This window comes from Vidua chalybeata, chromosome Z (genome assembly GCF_026979565.1).
Source record: "Vidua chalybeata isolate OUT-0048 chromosome Z, bVidCha1 merged haplotype, whole genome shotgun sequence".
Taxonomy (NCBI): Eukaryota; Metazoa; Chordata; class Aves; order Passeriformes; family Viduidae; genus Vidua; species Vidua chalybeata.
Genome location: NC_071570.1, coordinates 7447715 through 7469755, shown reverse-complemented (window position 1 = coordinate 7469755; position 22041 = coordinate 7447715). Strand labels below are relative to the sequence as shown.

Below are 22041 nucleotides of genomic sequence, written 5' to 3'. Positions count from 1 at the left end.
TGCTTTCTGTGACCACCCTACACTGCCAGCCCTGATAGGATGCTCTAAGAATATCTTCAGATCTGCTGTCCATGGGGACTGGAGAACCCTCCACCATGGAAGCCTCTTCTTGTGGGTGTCCTAAATGCTCTATAAGCAGAATCAGGGTGATGTGGGAAATGAGAGACTGCATCGTCCTTTTCTGTATTGTCTAATTCAGATTAAAAGGGCTCTGTAGCCTTTATTTATCTGGAAAATATTGCCAACAAGGATGGCATGCTGTAAATAATAAATAACAAAACTCCATCTTTTTGGCAGCATGTTACATTTCTGCTCAGTTGCCCTGCCAGCCCCTCTGACTTTAAAATATTTTAGTGTCCTGCACTTTTCACCCAGCCCAAGCACCAGACTTTCCTCAGACATTTAGCACTGACATTAATGCAAATGCCTCCAACTCAGTGAGCCCTTTGGGGCAAAACATGACATCCTTGGCTTTCAGTCACATGGGAGAGAGGATATATTTGTATGCACAAAACTGGAAATAATAAAATATCAGTATTCAGGTGCTAATCCACATTAATTTACATTCTGTGAAGTCTACAAGAAACTTGTAATTGGTTGTCTTGAAGGGCAGCAGAGTATATTTGGTATTTTGTTTATTTATTAAAAAAAGAATCTAAATTATACAGATAAATGCTGCATAAATTTATATTATATCTCTCTTCTAATCATTGTGGGACACTTGCTTGCATTCCTAAATTTGAGTGGTTTGGGTCTGGCTGACTATCTTGCACTCCATGTGCATAATACCTATCTATTGTAAGCGTTTCCAGAGGGCAAATAATACCTTTTTTTTCATCAGTGGATTCCAAATTTCCCTGCAAAACTACTTACACTGCAGTGGTTTTGCTATCTTTAACAAATCTGGCTTCTGTAATTAAAAAGTCCCATATCTGTGTGGAAGGTCCCAAAGGCTGGAGGAGCTTAAATTCAGTTTGTTATTGAAATTAATGCGCAATTCTAGCAAAAGAAATGTGTGTGCCTGATACACTGCTGTTGTGATGTTCATAAAAGCTCAAATGCTTAACTGCCTAGATGAGTCTTAGTGCAAAGATACTCCAGGATGTAACTAGGATTGTGATGTCTATTACATAATATCCATGACAATAACAAAACCGCTAGAATTTGCTTGTACTGGGTTGACAAATGTGAATTACAGTTGCTTGTTTTCTTCAGAGTTTTATCAGACTATAATCACTTGCCCAGCTTAATTGAAAAATCACTTACATTTATAGCTGTATTTAAACATGTTTTGTATTTAAATGACAGCTTTTGATGTACAACCATTTTTTACAGAAAGTAGTTGGTTTTTATCTGTGTTTCTGTAAAGATATTTCAAAAACTCTCATCAAATTTCCAGCGGTAAGTAATATACCATTCAGTGCAAGGTGAAATGTTTTACATCAAATCTCCTGCTGTGTAATAGCCAATCAAAGAGTATTTATAGTGGCTGAATGGATTTTTTAGCTCGGTATTCAAAATTAAACATTTTCAAACCTTAACATTTAATGTTTTTTGCCACTCTTCAGGTTGATTTTATGTAACCCTAGATGCTCACAACTACTTGATAGTCTAAAGTGACTCATTTTATGCTGAGGATCCTGCAGACAGTAGTTTTACATTTATTACACTTGTGTAGATGGAATGAAACGTAGATTTGATAGCACATTTGTGTCTGTGTTCTGGTAAACATTTTGTCGGGGTTGGCTGTATGTCCATCAACATGGACCAGCAGCTCTGTTTTGAAGAGAATGCATTTACCAAGGGAAATTGGTGAACAAAGATGAATTTTAGTTATTTACAGGAAATTGTTTCTCTTGTTGCAGGTATCCAGTAAGAAGAGCTTGTGCCAGCAGCACTCTTTGGGGCTGGACAGCTCCTACTTGGGTGTTGGAGGACCTTGGACTCTGCATAAGAACAGTAGTGCACCGAAGGCTGGAAGCCCAGCCCGTGTTGCATTGTGTCAGCCTTGCAGGAATAACCATGATTACAGGACTGAAATGCATTACAACCATCAGGAGTGTCTGAAGGAGTATCCAATGGAAAACGACTTGCACAGAAAGTGCAACAACGTGATTTCCCCAGCCAAGCAGAAGAGCCCTCACCATGTAAAGCAAGCTCAGGAGATGGACCAGAGAACAAGTGAATTTCAGAGCACATGCCCTCAGCAAGTGAGTCATGGCTGTGCCTGGAGGCATGTGGGGAGCTCAGGTAGCATGGAAGAGAGCTGCTATGTCAGCCAGGTACTTAGAAAACACTGTGGGACAGTTCAGAAGACCTGTGATCATTCCAGGCACTGTCGAGGTTCTAGGCTGAATCACAGCACAGACTCAGGCCCTAAGGAAACAGAGCTGCCTAAAAAGTTATATGAAGAAAGAAGGCAGAAGCTGCTTCTTCAAAAAACAGAGCTGGAAATTGAAAAGGAACGACTCCAACATTTATTGACTAAGCAAGAAGCAAAACTGCTCCTAAAACAACAGCAACTACACCAATCCTGTATGGATTATAACAGGTGATTTTGATACTTACAATTAAAAAAAAATCCTAAAATTTCTAATAAGCACATGAACAATAGTTTATTTAAGTGGGAGAACAGAACATAGCAACAATAGATAGAATAAAACAAGACAGGCAAGGCTTATGGCACAATTTCTAAGAGTGATTCAGAGGAGGGGAGACTTTAGTTTGTTAGTGTATACTGTTGGGAAGCAGCATGACAGCTGTGGAAAGCAGCAGAGGAAAACAGTATGTGGTAGAAAGAAAGGCAGAAGAAAAACACTGCTAAAAGACTAGGTTGGAAAAGAGAAGCAGTAGAAGAAAATGAGCGGTTGATATTTGTGCAGGCACTTGAAAGGAATACAGACATTTGGCAAGAGAGCAGTGTGAGCATGGATAACATAAATGTGGCATTCTCCCTTCTTCCCTTGGAAAGGTCAGTTTTGAAGTGTTGCACCCTCCTAGGTTGGGACTGGAAGGAGTGTGTTTCACAGAAAAGATGAAGATCATTACATATATATACACACACATATATATATATATATGTGTGTGTGTGTGTGTGTGTGTGTGTATATGTATCTTTTTATATATGGAATATATGTTTTTCCTCCATATATTTATGGAAGAGGAAGGGAGCGCAGTGTAGCCAAGACATTTTCTTTCCAGTGATGTTAGTGAAAAGGGAGAATGCCAAGACAGAGGCATATTATGTGCTTAAAACTTGAAGAGAGATTGAGCAGCCATGGAAATGTGATATGTGACTTGAAAGGCCTGTGAGTTTGTTGCAGAAGGTAACACTTTTCTGACAGTGTAAATAGAGCCTTTGAGAAAGAGAGAACAACTGTTTTTCTTGGTATGATGGAACAGTGAATGGAAACAGGTTAAATTAGCCATTGCAGCTCAGCTGAGTACTAGCATTTCAGCATTAGAAAGGAAAAACAATAGGGAAAAATCTGCAGTCTTTTGGAAGAGGCGGTAGGAGTGTTTCACAGGGATGGATATTTCTATACTGTTTTAATATGGCAACTGCTTACAGCACCCCATGAGACTCTGCATTAGATGACCCACTTCCTACATCCATGTACTATAACCACCATGGAGGAATACATCACTTTCCCTTCTTCATTTCAGCCCCCTGGTAACTTTTCAGACTGTAAAAGAGAGTACTGTAATCTAGGTCGTCTTTTGTTTGTCTTCTTGGATTGTTGTTTACATTGAAAATAATGTGTTTATATGGCTTTAAGAGTACCTGTCTTAGAGGAAATCACAAATGTGTGTGTTGAAAATGACTTGAGGTTGCTAACAAAGGATTATGACTTCAGGTGAGAATTAAGTAGGAACAGATGGATTCTTAATCATCAAATACCTTAATTCTATGCATGCATCTCTCTAATGAAAAACAAGTAGATATGAAGGACATACAAACTGAGTTTTTTGGTGCATTTTTTTTCTAATGGAAATATTTCAGGTTTGGAGGCGTAAGTTCAGAAAAAATGCACCTTAAATATCTGTAATGATGTGGTTGTTAGTACCATTATATCTATTATAGCTAGTTTTTTTTCTGAACAAAAACCGTTTATGGTTTACAGAGCTTTAGTTAAATAAAAATAAAAATAAATAAAAATAATTCTTTGAAAAAAATCATGTATTACCAATCTGAGGACATTGTATTTTTGTGATCTCTTCACAGGTGCATGTGAAGTCAGATATGCCATATTCTCTCTAAGAAAACAACTAGAATATAATGTGTTTTCTCTTAAAAATATTTAAGTATCTTTAGAATTAAATGTTTGATATTTAGAGGTAAATCTCTTAGGCATCACAGTTCTGTTTCAGTTTCAAATATATAATTAATTTTGCACTTGATAACAGAGAGAGTAACATTATATACTGCTAACAATAAAAATTTCTTTAGCTAAGCTCAAATACCCTTTGCTTCACTGTCAGGAGGTTCTAAGTTAGAACATCATACAGCCTAAAAAAACAATACAAGAAAAATTATTTTCCAGATAGTGTTTATTTTTGTCTGTCCTTCTGCCTGGGTGGAGTGCTGGTAATGGTCCATGACAAATAAGAGGTTTGACCATTTGCAGTTTTTGGCAACAAAGTTTTCTAATCTTTTATCTGAAGTATGAGTTGATCCTTTTTGCAGCCACAGTGCATCACAACTGCTTTAATTTTCCACATTTCTCTACTTAGCCTCATGTGACCGTAGTACCTTCAGTTTGCACTTACTCTTTATGTGAAATAGTTGCTCAGCTATCAAAAATGCTGTGTGTCTGTGCAGTTCAGTGGCTCCTCCTGGTTCAAGCCTCACTGGAGCAGCCCAGTAAAAGCAAAGCTTGGAAACAGGAATTTTAGTCAAGTAAAAAAGAAATACCTTATCTTGACTTTTCTGTCTTTGTTGGAGAGAAAGGAGAAGGTGGAGTGATCTGTTAAAAATGGAGCATCATTTATGGGCCCATAGTTTGAAGACACACAACCGTCTTATACAAATTCGGTTCTGTGCAGCATGATGCCTTTGAGCTCTGGTGCTGTAATCAGTAAGTGAAACTTTAATGTTTCTGTAATGAAAAGACTGCAGATTTTTCCCTATTGTTTTTCCTTTCCAATGCTGAAATGCTAGCACTCAACTGAGTTACACTGGCTAAGGTTGTCCCAGTGGTAACCCTTAGAAGCAAAGGCACTGGGCCTGAACCAGCCTTCCAGTACAAAACTATATTTGAAAGTGTGAAGATAATTGTGAAACCATTTAATGTGTAAAAGTGCCCTGTTTGTAGTCATCTTTTAGTGGCAAGTTCCTGGTGTGATTTGACCAGCTGCAGAAGCAACTAACTTGTCTTTTCCAGGATTAGAGGCCATGTACCTGGCTTAGAAGATGTGCCCATTGCTGAAGCACCCAGAGATCTTGCTCTGATGATGAATGGCAGCAGCATGGGGCTAAGGTAATTTCTCTCTTCACTTCTAAGTGCTTCACAGGGTCAGTATATCTTCTTGACAGTGTGCTGTTGCCTGCCAAGTGTATTTGTTCATGTGTTTGTTTCAGATTAAGAGCTTTTCTTCTGCAGGAAGGGTAAAATTCATTGGCTGCTGTGTTTTATGAGTCAACTCAATAGTTATGCTGACCTGTTATTACTCAAAGTTTAGGTGACTTCCTGAAGAGGCTTCAGGCTTTGTGTGCCACCTCTTAGCCCAGTTCAAAATGGAGTTTTCACAAAATCTTAGTTTTAGTTCTTTGTTCTAGGTGCTGCTTGTTACTTTTTTAATTAAGATCAGAACATCTCTTTAGTCTTTATTTGGACCTGATGTAAATAATACATTATCCTTTAACTCTCAGATAGATCTTCCATGGTTGGTGACAGTTACTTGTTTTTTAAATACCTCTCATTGCACTGCTACTTCAGTATGATCAGAGCAAACCACCACTGAAATAACTGGAAGCAGAATTAAGCCAATATTTAGCACTTTATCTCCATCCTGTTTGCTATTTAAAACTTCAATCAGTACACTATTGTACTTTCCTTCTGTCCTACCCTGTCGCATTCAAGTTAACACTGGAAGAAGATTCAGGCTTATTAGGAAAGCAACAAATAAAAACTGGCAAGGTTTTCTCCTTTTCTCAGAAAGCAACAGCTTCTTGTTCTGTGCTGTAACTATAGGTGTTCTTTTGACCAAAGAATGGTGGACAAGATGAGCAGCTGTGCTTTGAATGGCTCCTTCTCTAGTGGCAAGAGAATACCTCAAAGTAATAAACTTCTCTGTTCTGAGAATACTGGAAGAACTGATAATTCATTTATAAACTAAGAGTCCACTACCTTATTTTTTCTTATTTTTTAATTTTGTTATACTAATTTTATTTTTCTTTTTGAGATCCCTTTTCACTGAAAAGGGATAAGCCTTTTTTTCTCCAGAACAGCAGGAGTTGCTACTTCACTTGGAATACTTGGAATACTTCACTGCTTAACCAGGTGTTTGGCTGCTGTGGGTTACTGGCATATCTTTGTTGTATTCGGATGCTTTTTTCTTTCATTTTCACACAAACTGAAGTGATCAAAGTATTATCACTGTAGCAGAAAAGATGGAGAGTCATGACACGTTTAAGATGCAGCAGCATTAAGCCCCTTGGAGGAAAAATGTAATCTAGAACATCTGCAGAGCTTCTTGGCAACAGTTTACCAAAAACCTGCAAATATCTACATATCTTAACAGGGAAAATGAAGAAAACCTGTGCTGTTAACAGAATGAGAGTTGCAGATTTCAAAAGGTTCCCCACCCTCTCTACATTCCCCTGGTTTAATTTACTGTAATTTTTCAAAGTTATTGTGTGTTTGAGCAGTCTCAAGGTGCCATGCCAGCTGGTTATGAAGTTTGGCAGCAAAACACTTGGAAGTTTTTCTTCTTATATGCCATCTTCAGTTTTGCAAAGGTTACCAGATGAATGGTCCCTAAATAATTTACTCTAATGTAAGGCTTAAAAAGGCTGAAGAAGACAAGTCCATTTATCTCTTTTATGCATTTGAATATGTAAGTGATGTTTTCTTCAGTAGAGAGAGGGAGAGTGTGTAAGTGTGTGGCCATGTCTTAGAATAGAGGAAGAGCTGGTAGACATACATTCTTTTTTTAACTGTCTCTTTTGGTGTTTTTTTTTCCTGCCTTTTTATTTTTTTAGTGTGTTTTGGTTTTTTTTATAATGTGAGGCTTTTTTTTTTTTTTTTTTTTGTTTTGTTTTTGTTTTTGTTGGTTTTTTTTGTGTTTTTGTTGTTTTTGTTTTTTTTTTTTGTTGTTGTTTTTTTTTTTTTTTTTGTGTGTGGTGGTGGTGTTAGCTTTTTAATTGACCTATCAAACAGTTCTTGTTACAGCAAATGCCAGCAGAACACTAATGGAAAATCAGCCCTCTCTGACTTCCAGTTCATACATGAGAGCTCTTCTAGCAAATTGCACAGCATAGAGCTTGATGTCAGTGTTCAAATAAGCAAAGATTGCTTTAAAAATATCTTGGTGTTTTAAAGTAAATGGTGAGATACTTTTAAAATACGAAACTTGCTGAAGTGAGAAGTAAAATAAATAATATAATCAAGAACTGAAAAAAACATTAGTTTTTTATATAATTAACAGCTCATTTTGAGTTAATTATCTACGATTACAAAAATCTAATTGCAATTTACCCTCTACTATCTGTAGGAAGAATTGTAGACAAGGGAATGTGCATCACTGCCAGGTGTAAATGCTATAGGATGGGTACAAATAATAAAGGAACCCTTAATGAAAAAAAAAAAGCAAATAGGAGCATGCAGCTGTGCCAGACTATTGAAAGGTAATTGTAGTCAGAAATGAGGTATGTAGTTTAAAAGGCATCTTGTCATCTCCTGTAGGGATTAATTTTTTCTCTCATTGAAGAAAGCAGAGAAGATTCCGCAAGCAAATACAGTGCAGAGTTTGATTTCTGATACAGTTTCCTCATAGTCTGTTAGTGAAAATGAAAACTTTGATCTCAGGGGTACTTCAAACTATAGCCAGATTTTCAAAGGGTACCTGTCTTGTTGTCTCTTCTACATGTGCTATTAAGGTATTTTTGTTGTCATTGTCAGCAAGTATTGTCTATCTCAGCCTGTTTGGATACCTATTCTGTTAGGAATTTGCAGTGTTGGATTTGTGCCTTCCCTGATGTTGAGAGAAAATGTGCCTGTCCCTTTGCCTAGCTGCAGCTGGGCCAGCATTTGGGACCTGAACTACCTTCGGATTCAGGATCTCTATTTCTCTTAGGTTCAGCAGTCAGAACAGGTTTTATTGAGGATGGTTTTCAGTAGGTTGGAGTGCTCCTAAGTGAGCCCACAGACAATTTGCAGCTATGGAGAGGGTAGCTTGTGCAATTAATGCCAAGTTGTCTGTATAATTTCTTTTCAAGTCTGCCCCAATGTGTAAGATGCTTTAAAATATTCAAAATAAAAACATAACCTGATGCATTTGTTTAGCATAAAACAGCCTTTTACAAAGTGCTTTCCATCTCCCAGACACAGATGCTTGGTACATGCTCAAGTACCCACTCCATGCGTATTCAGTAGGATCAATACAGCCAGCACCTGCTTTTGTGTGTGCTCCTGACATCTGCATCTGGGAAAGGAATTTTAAAACTCTTCCCTCCTTCGTTTAATCTTAACTTTGATCTGAATGGTATGGAAATATGATGTATTTAATGGCACCAGCTTGAGGAGACACAGTTTTTCACTTTGCAAGCACCCCTCCCCAGAGCACTGCTGTGTGCCTGAATCTTAACATTCAAGATTCCCTGCTTTTCTGAGTCTTAGGTTTCCTATAAGGCTCTGCTGGTGTGGCTCTTTATTGCCTCCTCTCTAATGGGCATCTTTGCCTCGGATTTCACACAATTCTACTACTGAGCCTCTACACAAACCCGTGCAAAGTGTTCTAAATAGGAATTGTTGGATACAGCAGCTATCAGATGTGTTTACAGTTATCTGCAGGCACCTGTTCAATGTATACTACCTGGTGAAAGGATTTTTTCTTGGTATATTAAAGATTTGCAGGTGGAATTTGCCACCTTTAATTTCATTGAAGGCTCCTTATGTTTGTGTGCCTCATTCTACACCACCCATGCATATTTTTGCCAGTTAGTTACTCGGGAAAAAAAAAAACAAAAAAATTCAGTGGTACTTCCCCTGTATGTAGATGCTCATTGCTATGGTGATATTTCCAGAAGGGAGTGCTGTCAGGGGTCTTCTAAAATATTTTTATGTTTATGATGTAACTATTTTTATTATCTAGTGAGAGAAGGTGACAATTATCTCTTGCTCCTTGCTTAATGCTTTGTTATGAACTCTCTTTTCTGAGGCTTGTTAGACATGCAGGTATCTTTCTGTGGTGATGTGCAAGCACACTTGTGTGCTTTTGTCCAAATATTCAATGCAATTAAATAGACCTGCAGAGGAATGCAGACCTGCAGCTCCCCCTGCTGTCCCAGGCATATCCAGGTTTGTTCACTCAGTTCTCCTCTCCAAATAGTTTAAATAGAAAATAAAAATCACATGCAATCTCATGGCTCTGCTACTGCTGGCTTGACTTTTGCTAGCCCCATTACTCCTGTTTTTGAGGAGAAAAGAATTGAAAAACAATGGCAGCACCCATTTGGTTTCCTATGGGGAGTTTTCTTTTCAGTTCTTCATTCCTGCATGTCACCTCCCAGGTCCTGAGGTGTGTCCAGGTCCTGAGCCTCTGAAGGAGAAACTCCCACCAGGGCTGCAACTGGCTCATTGTCCAAGACTCCCAGGTTTCAGGTCATCTCTGAGTTGTCCTTGGTCTCTTGAGGTGTATCTATATAGGACTTGGCCAAGTTTTAGGAATGTACTGAATACAGTTTGTTAGGATTTTTGGATTTTTTTCTATTTGCTGTTTTGGCAGACTGGCACATTAAATTGGGATGAAATCAACTGTGCTTGCAAATGGCCCATAAAATCTGTGTATCTGGAAGCTGCTTTCCCACCTGTTAGTGCTCCTTTTAACGACCAAGTTACTTTCTTGTTACAGATAATTTTACATTGAAGTTTGTATCATTTTTAGATGGGATATTTGTGGAGCGAACACTTGTTTGGCCGGTAAAAAAAAAATGGTGCTTGCAGATCTGCCAATAGTGCACACGCTGAATTAGGTGCAGATATGAGTTTTTCTTTCTCTCGTGGTGATGTCTGGCTATATATAGGCACAGCATCCTTCCAACAGATGGCTGTTGGAGTCTGCTGTGACGTATGGGAGAGTACAGTCAGAGTTAGACACGCATTTCTGCTTCATTAGTGCCACGTGCAGACTCTGAAGGTGGTAGGTTTTCTTGTAAGGGGTGAAGGTTTTTGTTCTGATGAGGTTACTAAAAGCATAAAGGGGACTGTGGCAATTTTTTGCATATACCTATGCATGCATTTAATGTTGGGGTTTTTTTGTTAGGGTAGGCAGTGATCCTTATCAGACTGGAGAGAGTGGAGTTCATTTCTGCTGACCTGGTTCCTTCACTAATCTAATTTTCAGGTTTACTTTCAACTGCAACAGTGATTTCAAGCTGCCTATCTAACATTTACCTGAATTATGCTGATTCTGTTCTCATGATCACGTCTGCTGCACACAGCAGTATTACATCATTCCCATTGCAGTCTAAAATAACCTTGAGCAGGAAGCCTACTGAGTGACTGGAGGTATAAGATGTAAGCAGGAAATGCCATAAGTGGTTTCCATAGGCAGATACACTCAGCCTGTAGGTGAGGTCTTCAAAAAGCACAGACACTCAGGCTTTAGAAACACTGCTAAGCTTAGGAGGGCAGTTGATGAAAACCAGCTTGTTAAAACACAAGCAGTTTGGTATTTTCACAAAACTTGTGTTTGCTGCCAGTGTTCTGCATGGGTTTGGTTCGGTAATATCCCACATCGAAACTGAAAATGCTTGGAGAATTTTTTCTTTGAGTTGAAATATGTGAAATGCATGCATCTCCTGAAGGAGTTTGTTCCTTGCCAACACTTGCAGACAGTGAGAGACATTTTTGCAAGTCATTTGCAGATGCCTCCTTTATGGGAAAATGTAGACACTGTTAGTTTACTGCCTGAATTGAATTTTGAAAACCTGAATCCTATTTTTATAAATTGGAGTGGATTACTTTTTCAGACATACTGTTTTGTTACTTTTATTTTTATGTGTAGTCTTGGATGAAGAGAATATTTTGTTTAATCTAGACATTCGTATGTCCCAAGAATTTATCAGTTGGAAAAGTTAAGAAAAACCTCATAAAACAAAATGTTCTGGAAGGTAGTTTTGAATCAGGAAATTTTAAACCCACCCACACAACTTTCATGCCATTTAAAGCTTATATCAGAACTGATGGGGCAGGACTAAGAACAAAAGTTATTGGTATTACAAAGTTAAGCAAGAAATCCTCTGTACCCTGCTATTCTGCCCATGATCACAGCTACAATAAGCTAAAACCCACTCCCCACCCCTCCTGTGACCTTGGCTTCACTTCAGCAGTCACAGAATTGAAGCAAAAGGCAAACTTCAGTAAATACTAGATTCTGCCACTTGCAGATTTGTGGACTACATATAAAGATAACAACATACATGCTCTCACTTCCCAGCTCTTGCTCTCTCTGAAGTGGACTTTGTGTATTTGCCACTGAATTATTCTGGCATAAAACTTCCCAGACCATACTGATGTATTGAGTTGAACTCTGGCTTTGCACAGGTGCTGAGGCTTTGCAGACTACCCATTATATTTATAAAAGTGCTAATTTTTGAGAGCCATGCAGAGAAAATTTTAGATTCAGCCCAGCTGATTTGTTCTTCACACTGCTCCTGCAGCGAAGAGGATTGATTTTTTGTGTTTCTTTCGATATTTGGCTTCATTTCCTCTGGTACCCAGTGCTTCAGGCCTTAATCCTTTAACCTTGAATTTGAGCATCAATGCTTCAGGAGGGATCAGGCCTTTTGATGGAGAGAGAGCATCTTTTGTTGTACCAAATGGCTGGGAGTGGTATAAGGCAGTATGTATTTCACTGTTGTGTTAGAAGACTATAAACAGAGGGTGGGTTTAGCGGGGATTATAAATAATCTGGAGGAAGGTGGGGTATTAGAAGAAATGGAAGAGAGTTGATGACTTTTTCTTTAACATTTGACCACTAACCAGTGTATCGTGACAGATGTGTACTGGGTTGCCAAATGCTATAGTCTGATTTGGGTAATGGTTCAAAGCTCAGCGTGTCATGGAAATGGCACTGTGGTCCCTGATGGAACGGGGGGAAAAATAGCTTTTGAGCTTCTCAAAGGGCAGTATTTGTGGAAGCAGATGCTTGCTTGCCCTACCCAGCATAAAGAACAGTTCTGCGGGCAGCCAGGAGAGTTCGTACTGCTGGATTTTTATAGGATCATTAATTATATGTTATAAGGCAGCTAAGCATGGCATTCCTAACTCGATGAATTCCATTATGAATGGCCTTTTCATATTCCTCATCTCATTATATTAAATGCATGTGACCTGAAGTTTAGCTAAAGTTATTGTTCGGGTTAACTTTCATTTAGTGGTTGCCCTAGTTTTAGAAACAGTATGATCTTTAGATTTTATGGAAAGTCAGGGGTTTTTTATGCATGTTTTTGCAGCACTATTTTAGATAATTTCATTTGAAACTAGGTAGGAACCTCTGTGAGGTGGCAGGGAAGGGATTTAGTCACTCCTTGATTTGACTGGAGATTTCTGTACCCGCTGGATGACAACATCCTGTTACACGGATTTGGCTATCATCTCCCTGCCAATAACTCTTAAACCTTCTGCTCTGTTCCATCTAGTCTTGCATATCTGACTGCCTCCCTGACACATAATCCCAGTTGTTTTGCCTTCAGATCATTCCTAATCTGGCCAAAACAGAACTCTTTACTTTTTTCTTATGAATCTCTCTTCACTTCTGATTTTGATAATGCCACATCCTCCCTGCCACTCAGATTCATAACCTCAGGATCACTCTCCTTCTCTGCATGCATCTGGGCTGCTGACAGCTATTGCAGTTTCCTTCTCCTTTGCAGCCAAAATATCATTTTTCTGTGTCAACAGTTAAAACCACCCCTTGCTTTAGTCCTTCTTCTTGCACCTTGACTACTCTAAAGTCTTCTTTAACTGTAAAGTATTCATTCACCTACTTCAAAATAAGTTTTCCAAATGGGCATCTTGGCTGCTTCTTCAGGTCTTGTCTGCTTTGCTTCTTTTAAACTCACCTTCAGGGGCCAGTTTTCTGTTAAAAGTCATAAAGCTGTTTCTTATTTTATTTTCTCTGCCACCATCTCTTCTTTACTCTGTCAGTTATGTGGCACTTAGAGTTTTTTTGTGTGTTGGATTAACTTTCAGCCATTTGCTGCTACTACATTCTCTAATTCTTTCTGTCTTTTAGAACCACTGGGTCATGTCATGGAGACTTCTGTCTCCATCTGTGTGTTCTGACAGTGTCTTTCTTGTTTTACATTTTATCTTTTCCTTCTTTTTTTTAATCCTCAGCTTTTTAAGAGCACTCTTTTCCCCTTCCCACCCTCAATCCTAATTTGGTGAGTTTCAAACAAATGTGTTTCTTCACACTGATCACAAATATGGTCTCTGCCTGGTAAATCCACCTAAAATCTAAACCGTACTCAAAATATTTCATTGTGATCTGGAGAGAAAAGCATTAGAACTCCACTTCAGTGACAAGTCATCAGCTCTTCTTTATAGAAACACTTCCGTGTGGCTTCTAGCACATACAAGAGTTTCAAACAAAACAATTCGCAAGTGTCTTCAGTCTTCTATCAATAGTGCCAGGCTTCACCTCTTTGTATAACTACATACTCTTCTATTTGATCAATGCATAGTTAATCCTTCTTTTCTTTTTATCTCTGTGTTTCTTTAATCTCCATTTACATCTTTGCATCCTTTTTGAGCAAACCATGTCTCTGAGAGATGGGCTAAGTTTATATACCAGCTGTGGACTCAGCAGGGCTGAGATGGTTTGGCAGCACAAATAATGCAAACTCCTGAACCCACGTCACTGTGTCAGAGTGGCACTCGTGGCTATGCTCTGGACAAATGTTTACACCAGGTTGTAACAAACACATGCAAAGGTAGATTTTCACGCCTCAAAATCAATAGTGGTAGCTCTAAGATTGCAGAAATCACTTGTGTCTGGATCAAAAGGGTTTCCAGAGGCTGGGAACTGGTAGTCCAGAGCCCAGAGCTTCACTGCAAACAGCCTTGTCCCAAGGTCTCTTCCCTTTCTTCTTCCCCTTGATACTGGACATCAGAGCAATGCCAATACATATCTCAGTGGTAACTGCCTTTTAGTGAGGCAGTGGTTTCCGTCTGCTTTCAGTTATTTTATATCTGAATATTTTCTAAATACAAGTGCAAAAATATGTTAAATCTGTTCCCTAAACATCCTGGTTGAGTCAGTATTTGGTGGTGCTGTCAAATTCACATAAAATATATGCACTGAAGGGAAATCTTTAGTATGTTGCTTTTTCTGTGGGGCCCAGGGCCATGGTTTTTATAGTTGTATGCCATTATTTAGGCATCTAAGTCTGTATTGCTCTTGCAATAAATACTTGATTTTACAGTCACTAGCCATCAAACATGCCCTGTGAAATATGTAACGTCAGTGAATTTAAGGCAACTGAAGTGGCTAAAATTGTTATTTTAAATCTTTACCAGGAGCTATCTTGTCAAATCTGCATCTGTTGGGCATGGTAATCTCCTAATCAGAGTAAAGTCCAAAGTCTCAACTTCTCTATTTGCTTCTTTTCAGGCTATAGGATTTTTTTTTAAGCAGATCAATAAACAATCTCAGTGTTTTCATTTTACTAAGCAATATAATATGGATGAGTACTAGTGTAGTGGTAAATCATTAATATACTCTTTAATCATAGAGTGACCATGTCCCACAGATGTGATTTAATAATGGAAAAAAGACCAATGAGGTGTGAAGATCCATCAGGAAGTGTGTTTCTAACTGATCTGGGACAGTATGGGATAATTTTAAAAGATGTAGTATGAGAATATTTAGGATGCCATGTACATTTGTAGTTACAGACCTGGCAAAATTCTAACTTGATTGTTTTTTTCAAAAATCAAAACCCATGTTAGGTTTGTATTTGAGAGAGGAGCCAAATGGCTTTTTGGAATAAGTAAAGCACTGCAGCTTCCAGATTCAATAGTCCCAAGATTTGTAAGACTTTGGCACTAACAGACTATGACCCTAAAAACCTGTAGTAAGCTGTGCTTAACATGCTTGATTCAATCATCCTGTGATAGAGATAAAGGTGATAGAAATAAGAGGACAGAAATTTCATGGAAATTTCATGGAAAATACCTGGTCCTGCATGGGTGCTTCTGTGTTGTTTTCAGTGATAATGGTTCCTGGTTAGAGAAATCAGATTCTGAAGTATCAGAAGAATAGACAGTATAAAAATTCTAATTGTGTTTATTATAGAATTTGATGCATTTATGAAAGACTTTCCCTGTGACATGTTCCTTGATATCGGAGGAGCTGTCAGCGACCCAGCAAGTCACCTCAGTATCGTTAGGGATATGTCTGTTTGCCCAGTTTAGTGGTTATTAATTTTAATTTTTATCGGTGTGAGAAATCTGAAATTTTGTTCCTTCATTTCCTCACTTAGAGACCAGGTGTGAAAATTTATCCTACTGGTATCTTGAATGTTGAAACTTAACATCAATCAAATGAAGCTCTGTCAATGAACAGAAGCAACTGTAGTTGCTGTGTCTTTTTCAACTGTTCTGATCCTCCAAAACTCCAGATTTTCTGTGATAACTCTTAATACCCACACTAAAAAATTCAATCTTGAATATCTGTTTCTCTAATTAGGAATTTCTTCAGAATATCTTACTAGTAGGGCAAACTGAAAACCCTCTATCTATTGCTCAACTCCTAGTGTGTCCCTCCTCTGCTGTATTGTCAGTTACCCTTAGCAAATTATTGCTCCATTATGTAATCCATGATCAGAAAAAGGGCTTTTGCAATTGCTGCTCATTTACTGAAATCTGCTGTTATCAACACCTTTCAGCCTGTCTGGAAACTTCTGTAGAGGAGAGAGTGCTTGTGTACTAATAGTCTTAGCAAAGGAAGACATGAGGTGATTACCTGCACACCCAGACCCATCTTTGCCACAGCCTGTTTTGAAATGCAGCCCATCCACTGTGAAGCCTTTTGCTCTGGGTGAGCCGAGTAGAGAAGAGATGATGTGCTGTTCTTCTCTGCCTTTATCACAACCAAATTACAATCCAATTTGGGGCATGTTTGTTCAGGAGATAGCTTGCATATGGCATTTCGATGGGTATCTTGTGACTGGGGCTGGCTCTCAGCCAGGCACTAGTGATGCTGGATAAGGCACTGAGACTGGCATGTGATTCTCCTTCTGAAGGAGAGAGTGATGCTGCCTGATCTACTGAAAAAGTTTAGATTTAGTTCAAAAACTTTGTCCTAAACAGGGTTTTGCATCATTCCTCGTGGTGCTTTGACTGGTGACAGCCAGGCAGGCTTTTCAGATATATAGACACTGTTTGGAAGGATTGTTTTTATACCTGGGACTTGACATTTACATGACTTCCTTTTGTGAAGGCTGACAGCAGAGTTTGCTGAAACGACAGCTGCTTTGCTCTGCTGTGTAAGAAAGGCCAAACAAACAGTCAGAGAATTTTGCCCTGCTAAAGCCTGGCCGGTCTGTTTCCCGTGGCCGTTTCTCTGTGACTGTCTGAAAAACTTTATGCTAGAATTTTCTTTGAATTCATAAAAGATAGAAAAGTAATCACAGCTGTAATTTTGCTGTTTATTAGGGAAACTCAGATATGTTGGAAAGGTGCTGATAGGGAGTTGAAATGTGGTGAACTTAAACCAGAGGAAGGAGAGGGCTTCAAAGGAAAGCAAATATAATTCTAGATTAAATTTAGCTTAATACTTGCTACAAATGGACCTCTAACCATGTAAATTAAGTGAAGTCCTGACTTCATTGAAAATAAAGACAGTATTCTGATTGATTCAGTGGGGCTAGGGTTTCACCTATGGCTGGTATGATCTAATAGGTCATTGCTAATTAAGAGCATATGTGGCCTCAGTTCTTGCTGCTGGAATTAAATATCTGAGCACCAGCCACTGAGGGAATGGGGGAAGAACTGGTCCCTGAAAGAGCGGTCTGGGGAAGCTGTGCTATAGATTGCTGTACCCTGGTAGAGCTTTAGATATGGAAAAAATTTTAGCATGTGTAACAGTGTATCTCCTCCAAGATGAGAGAAAAGTAAACCAAATGCAGAAGATTTGAGAGAGAGAGCTCAACAGGGGGGAAAAAGCCCAAAAAACAATAGAGAAACCTGACACAGCCATGGGCATTCCTGGATTCAAGGGCATTGAGCCTGAAGAGTGCTGTAAGAGATGAAATCTCTGCATGACAGCTCAGCAATATATTATCTGCATAATAACATGTAGATTGTAGGCAATCACTGTCTATTTTCTGTGATGAAAAATCCTTTTATTACAAGCAGATTTGATAATATTTATATTTCAGTTCCAGAACTCTCACTAACAGTTGAAGTGTTTCCCTACCTGTCCCTGCCCTCCTGCCTTTTTCCTAAAAAATATATGAGAAGGGAGGTGGATGTGGTCTTGAAGACAGGTGGAGGTGAGGTGTTGGGGAAACCTGACTGCACCTTTTCAATGGTTAAAGTGGTCTTTTAAGAAAGATAGAGGCAGACTTTGGAAAAGGGTATGTAATTACAGGACAAGTGGTCATACTTTTCATCTTAATGGGCAGATTCAAGTTAGATATGATGAAGAAATGTTTCACTGTGAGGGTGGTGAAACAGTGGTACAGGTTGCCCAGAATGGTGGTAGATGCCCCAGCCCTGGAAACATTCAAGGTTACTTTGGATAGGCTCTGAGCGATCTGTTCTATTTGAAGATGTCCCTGCTCATTCCAGGGTGATTGGACCAGGGGACCTTTAAAAGGTTCCTTCTAACCAAAACTATTCTCTGATTCTGTGATCTCAAAGCTTTAAATGCACATGCTCTCTAGAAAGGAAAGCAGCTGTTTCTTATTGACATTCATTGGATCCCAGCAGTGCCATTAACATGCTGATGCATCTAACATAAGCCTCAAAATGCCAGATTTCATAATTGGCTCATGAAATCTCACTCTGGGCTTGAATGTGGTCTTCAAGGTCTGTATTAGAATAGGACTTTTTCCCTTTTTGCTTCTTAAATGGAGGAAAAAAGGGTAAGCTAAAAAAGCATATTTTAGGAAGGGAAGGGTGATGGCATTCAGGGATGAGAGATTGTCCTGAAGTTCACACTGTGCTTCTCCTCCTCACCTGCATCTCTCTTACCTCCCTTGCATCTCTGCTCAGCTCTCCTGTGGATTTGTGCACCCTGCACAAAGCAGTAGCAAGTAGATCAATCTCCCTTTTCTTTCCTGTGTGCTGCTCTGTTGGCTCGTATGTTCTGACGTGTTTCTCCTCAGCTCCACTTGAGGGGACTGGAAAAGTTGTGATTGTTGTGAACAGACCACTGCCTTTCAGATCCACACATCCAAAGTCTACAGTGCTTCTTTTCTCCCCAGAAATATTTTTTTATTTTCTCTGCAGACAAACAACCTCCCAAGCAGCCCTACTTTGGAATGGGTGGTTTTCAAAAGTGCTGTGTGATAACAAGCTTGATGTGAACTGATCTAAATTTAGACCCCTACTGGAAAGAAGATCCTGGCATCTTCTTTTTTGTCCCTGTGCTTGTAGTGGTGCTGCTTTATACTGAACTGACTCTGGAAACTGATCTGGCTGGAAAACACTCCTAGCCAAAGTGGCAGGGGAGGAAGCAATTTTCAGCCTGTTTGTCAAACTGCATCTGAAATGGCAATTCAGGTTCCAGCTACAAAAACGTATTGCTTGGGTTGTCTACTTATCACCAGTTTTGCATCATTAAGTGTTATGCATTCTTGGCCTGATATAATTGCAGCAGATTGCACACATGAACTGTTAATTATTTTATTTTTAAAACAGAAATTACGGAACAGGAAAATAACATTCCAACATGTTTGCTTTTGGAGCTAACCTACCACGGCAATCTGTTAGTTTGATAATGGTTAAACTCACAAGCCCTTGCCTCAGCAGAGTGCAGTAGGGTACCATTAAGCCAGCCATCTGTTGAACATACATAGTGGAGGCATGAATTGCCTCGCGTTTTGGGTTTCTGAGTAGTTACAACATAGTCTCGTTCTCTGAATGCCACTGATCTGCACTGAAAAATGCGTGGAAAGATCAGAGTTCAGTGGAAGGTGAGAATCCAAATCTGGGATCGAAGACTGATCCCAGTCAGCTGAACACTGGGTGTGGAGCGGGGAAGAGAGGAAGCCTCGTGGGCGAGGTAAATCACATGCTGATAGTAAGCACAACTCTGGAAGAGCCCGAGCTGCTTGGGTTGCTTAGCGATTCAACAGATCTGCAAAACTCCATTTGCAGAGCAAGGCTGCCATTATGTTGGATTGATTCTTCAGGATCAGCAGCTAAAACAAGTTATATTCTATCAGAGTTTTCCTACATTAGTTTAAAAATGAATTTAGTTGGCTCTAAGTGGGCATTTATGTTAGTATCTTGAAGAACTGACTTTCCTCTATTAAAGCAGAATAATGTATCTATATGATGCCCTAACTTGAACAGTACATAAAGATTAGTAAATAAGACCCCATTAAAAATACTTATAATGTAAGTAACATGGGTCCCAATAGCCTTTCTAATGTCCATTAATGCTTATTGTGAGGATCAGAGCTCATTTTACTGAGCCATTTAGTCAAACCGTGTGATTATTTAGAAAGTTAATTCATGCATACTAAAATCTAGCTTAAGTAATGCAGAGGGTAGGAGGTAAAACTCTATGGAGACGATAGTCCTTTTTGTTATTTAATGATCAGCCATAATTAACTTGCAAATTTGAAATAATTAGAACAAATTAAAGGTATTTAACTTTGCCTCCCTAAAGAAAAATTCAAATTGCACCAAATGCAGCTTTAAATTATTCAAGTCTCAGAGGTCTGTGCCGGGTTTTTTTACAATGCCTTTTCTATGATGAGAATACCAATCTGCTTTTTGTCAGAAAGCATCCTATCAAGTAATTGTTCTTTGTGTCTAATAAATGACAGCTATTCTTCTTTGTAAAAGTATTTCAGTCTCTGAAGACTACATCAGCATTTCCGTGGCATTTTAATTCAATAAAACAAAAGGTTAATGTTTTTCTACTTTTTAAGGAATGCAAATACTAGCAGTATTCAACGGGTCCTGAATGACATTTAAAATTTGCCATTCGCGCTCAGCGGGGATATCGCGATATGAGGCTCAGACAGGATGGAAGGAATGTTCAAGGTGTGTTTTCCTTTGGTGATGATGTACTTGGGTATTCATAACGAGGCAGCAGTGCTGAGACTCACTTCTTTTTTGGTCACACTACATCTTCTACCCTGGTATGTAGGGTAGGTAGGTTAATAAGGTCTTTATTTAGATGGTCTTCTCTGTTGGGTAGTTTCAAGGAATGCTGTGAAAATTTGTTGGATATTGTGGTGACCTGCAGGAAGTCCTACTAACTGTGGTACCTTTGAGTGACATGGTGGGTAGTTGGATTTGAAAATAGACAAGAACCTGTTTTGCTGCTAAATCTCTCCAGACGTAAACAACTGATTCCTTTTGACCATATGTTGAGTTTAAATTTCTGTGTTGCAATAGTCACATAATTAGTTTTACTAATTATTCCAGAGGTGAATGAGTAATTATGTTCTGAAACAGATTTTTTTCCTTATGTTTTCTTTGTTTAATTGTGGTAGATAGTTAATTACTGATTTTTTTTTCATCTCTCTGCATTATCCCTTTCTCTACTTGGTCTGCACACCTGTCATTTTAAGATTTGAGACTCTGTCCTTACTTAAGCAAAACTTTAGCATAAGCTGACTTCTATTATATACTAAACAATGAGGCTGTAGTTGTTTATTAAGGTTATAAATGCAAATACACTTGCTTTTGTTATTTATTATACCTTAGCTTATGTAATTTCTTCTTAGTGTCTGTTTCTGTTTGAATTGTGTCTGCCAATGCAGTATTTAAAACAGAACTCAGTATTATAGAGGTAACTGCACCATAGAGGATACTGCATTTAGAAGGAGAACCAGTCAAGTAATCACCTCCTTATCTGCAAGCCAAAGGTCACTGTCTTCACATGAGGACTATAAGCTGCAATCAAATGTGCTTTAAACAACTCAAAAAGCATCCAAATAATGACAGCCTCACTATTTTTTTAAATGCTGTTAATCAACCCAAGTACAGGCAAATGGAATATCAGGTCCTGTTTTATCAGGGAAATCTGGTCAAGTATTACACCTTTAAGCCTCTTTAAGCAGTTGCTAGGATCCAAAACCACCTCTTGGAGCTCTTGTAGTTGCAGGAATTAGTAGGTTAATAGTTTCATATAATTCAAATAAGATACTAATTTAGTTCACCATAAATTTTAAAAATACTTTGCAGTATTATTAGTGGTCACACAGTTAGAAGCCCTAAAGTAAACGAAGGTTATTTGGAGAAGTTATATCCAACGCTTCAGTCAGTTATTATAGGTCACAAGCCATTATATACTGTTCTGCATTAATAATACAGGAGTAATACTAATTGTCCAACAGGCTCAGTGGGCCCTATTAAACAATGTCTTATACAGAACATTGATGGGAAACTTCTAATTTAGCTATCATTTTCTGCTTTTTCCTCAGATCTACAGTAACTTCAGTCAGTGCAAGCTTTTAGGTAAAAGATTCTTGTGATTCAGCCTGCATGAAGCTGTATCCTAACTAATAAAAGTTCAGTGACAGTCTTTGGGTTGCCAGTGTAAAATTGGTGCTTAAACAGGAAAAAGATTTATCATAGAAATATAGAATGGTTTAGGTTAGAAAAGACCTCTAGGTTCACAGAA

The 22041-nt window shown here is 38.6% G+C and overlaps 1 protein-coding gene across 3 annotated transcripts in view; it reads left to right on the top strand.

Annotated features, from left to right (window-relative positions):
- KIAA1328 (KIAA1328 ortholog) overlaps positions 1–22041 on the top strand; it is a 173304-nt gene that overhangs the window by 112805 nt on the left and 38458 nt on the right. For all 3 annotated transcript variants that reach the window (XR_008428694.1, XM_053932400.1, XM_053932401.1), the window contains 2 exons: positions 1866–2551; positions 5385–5480. Coding sequence is in view for 2 of the 3 variants with exons in the window: in XM_053932400.1 (XP_053788375.1) it covers positions 1866–2551; positions 5385–5480 (782 nt within the window). In the remaining variant the exon portion in view is untranslated. The remainder of the gene's footprint in view (positions 1–1865; positions 2552–5384; positions 5481–22041) is intronic.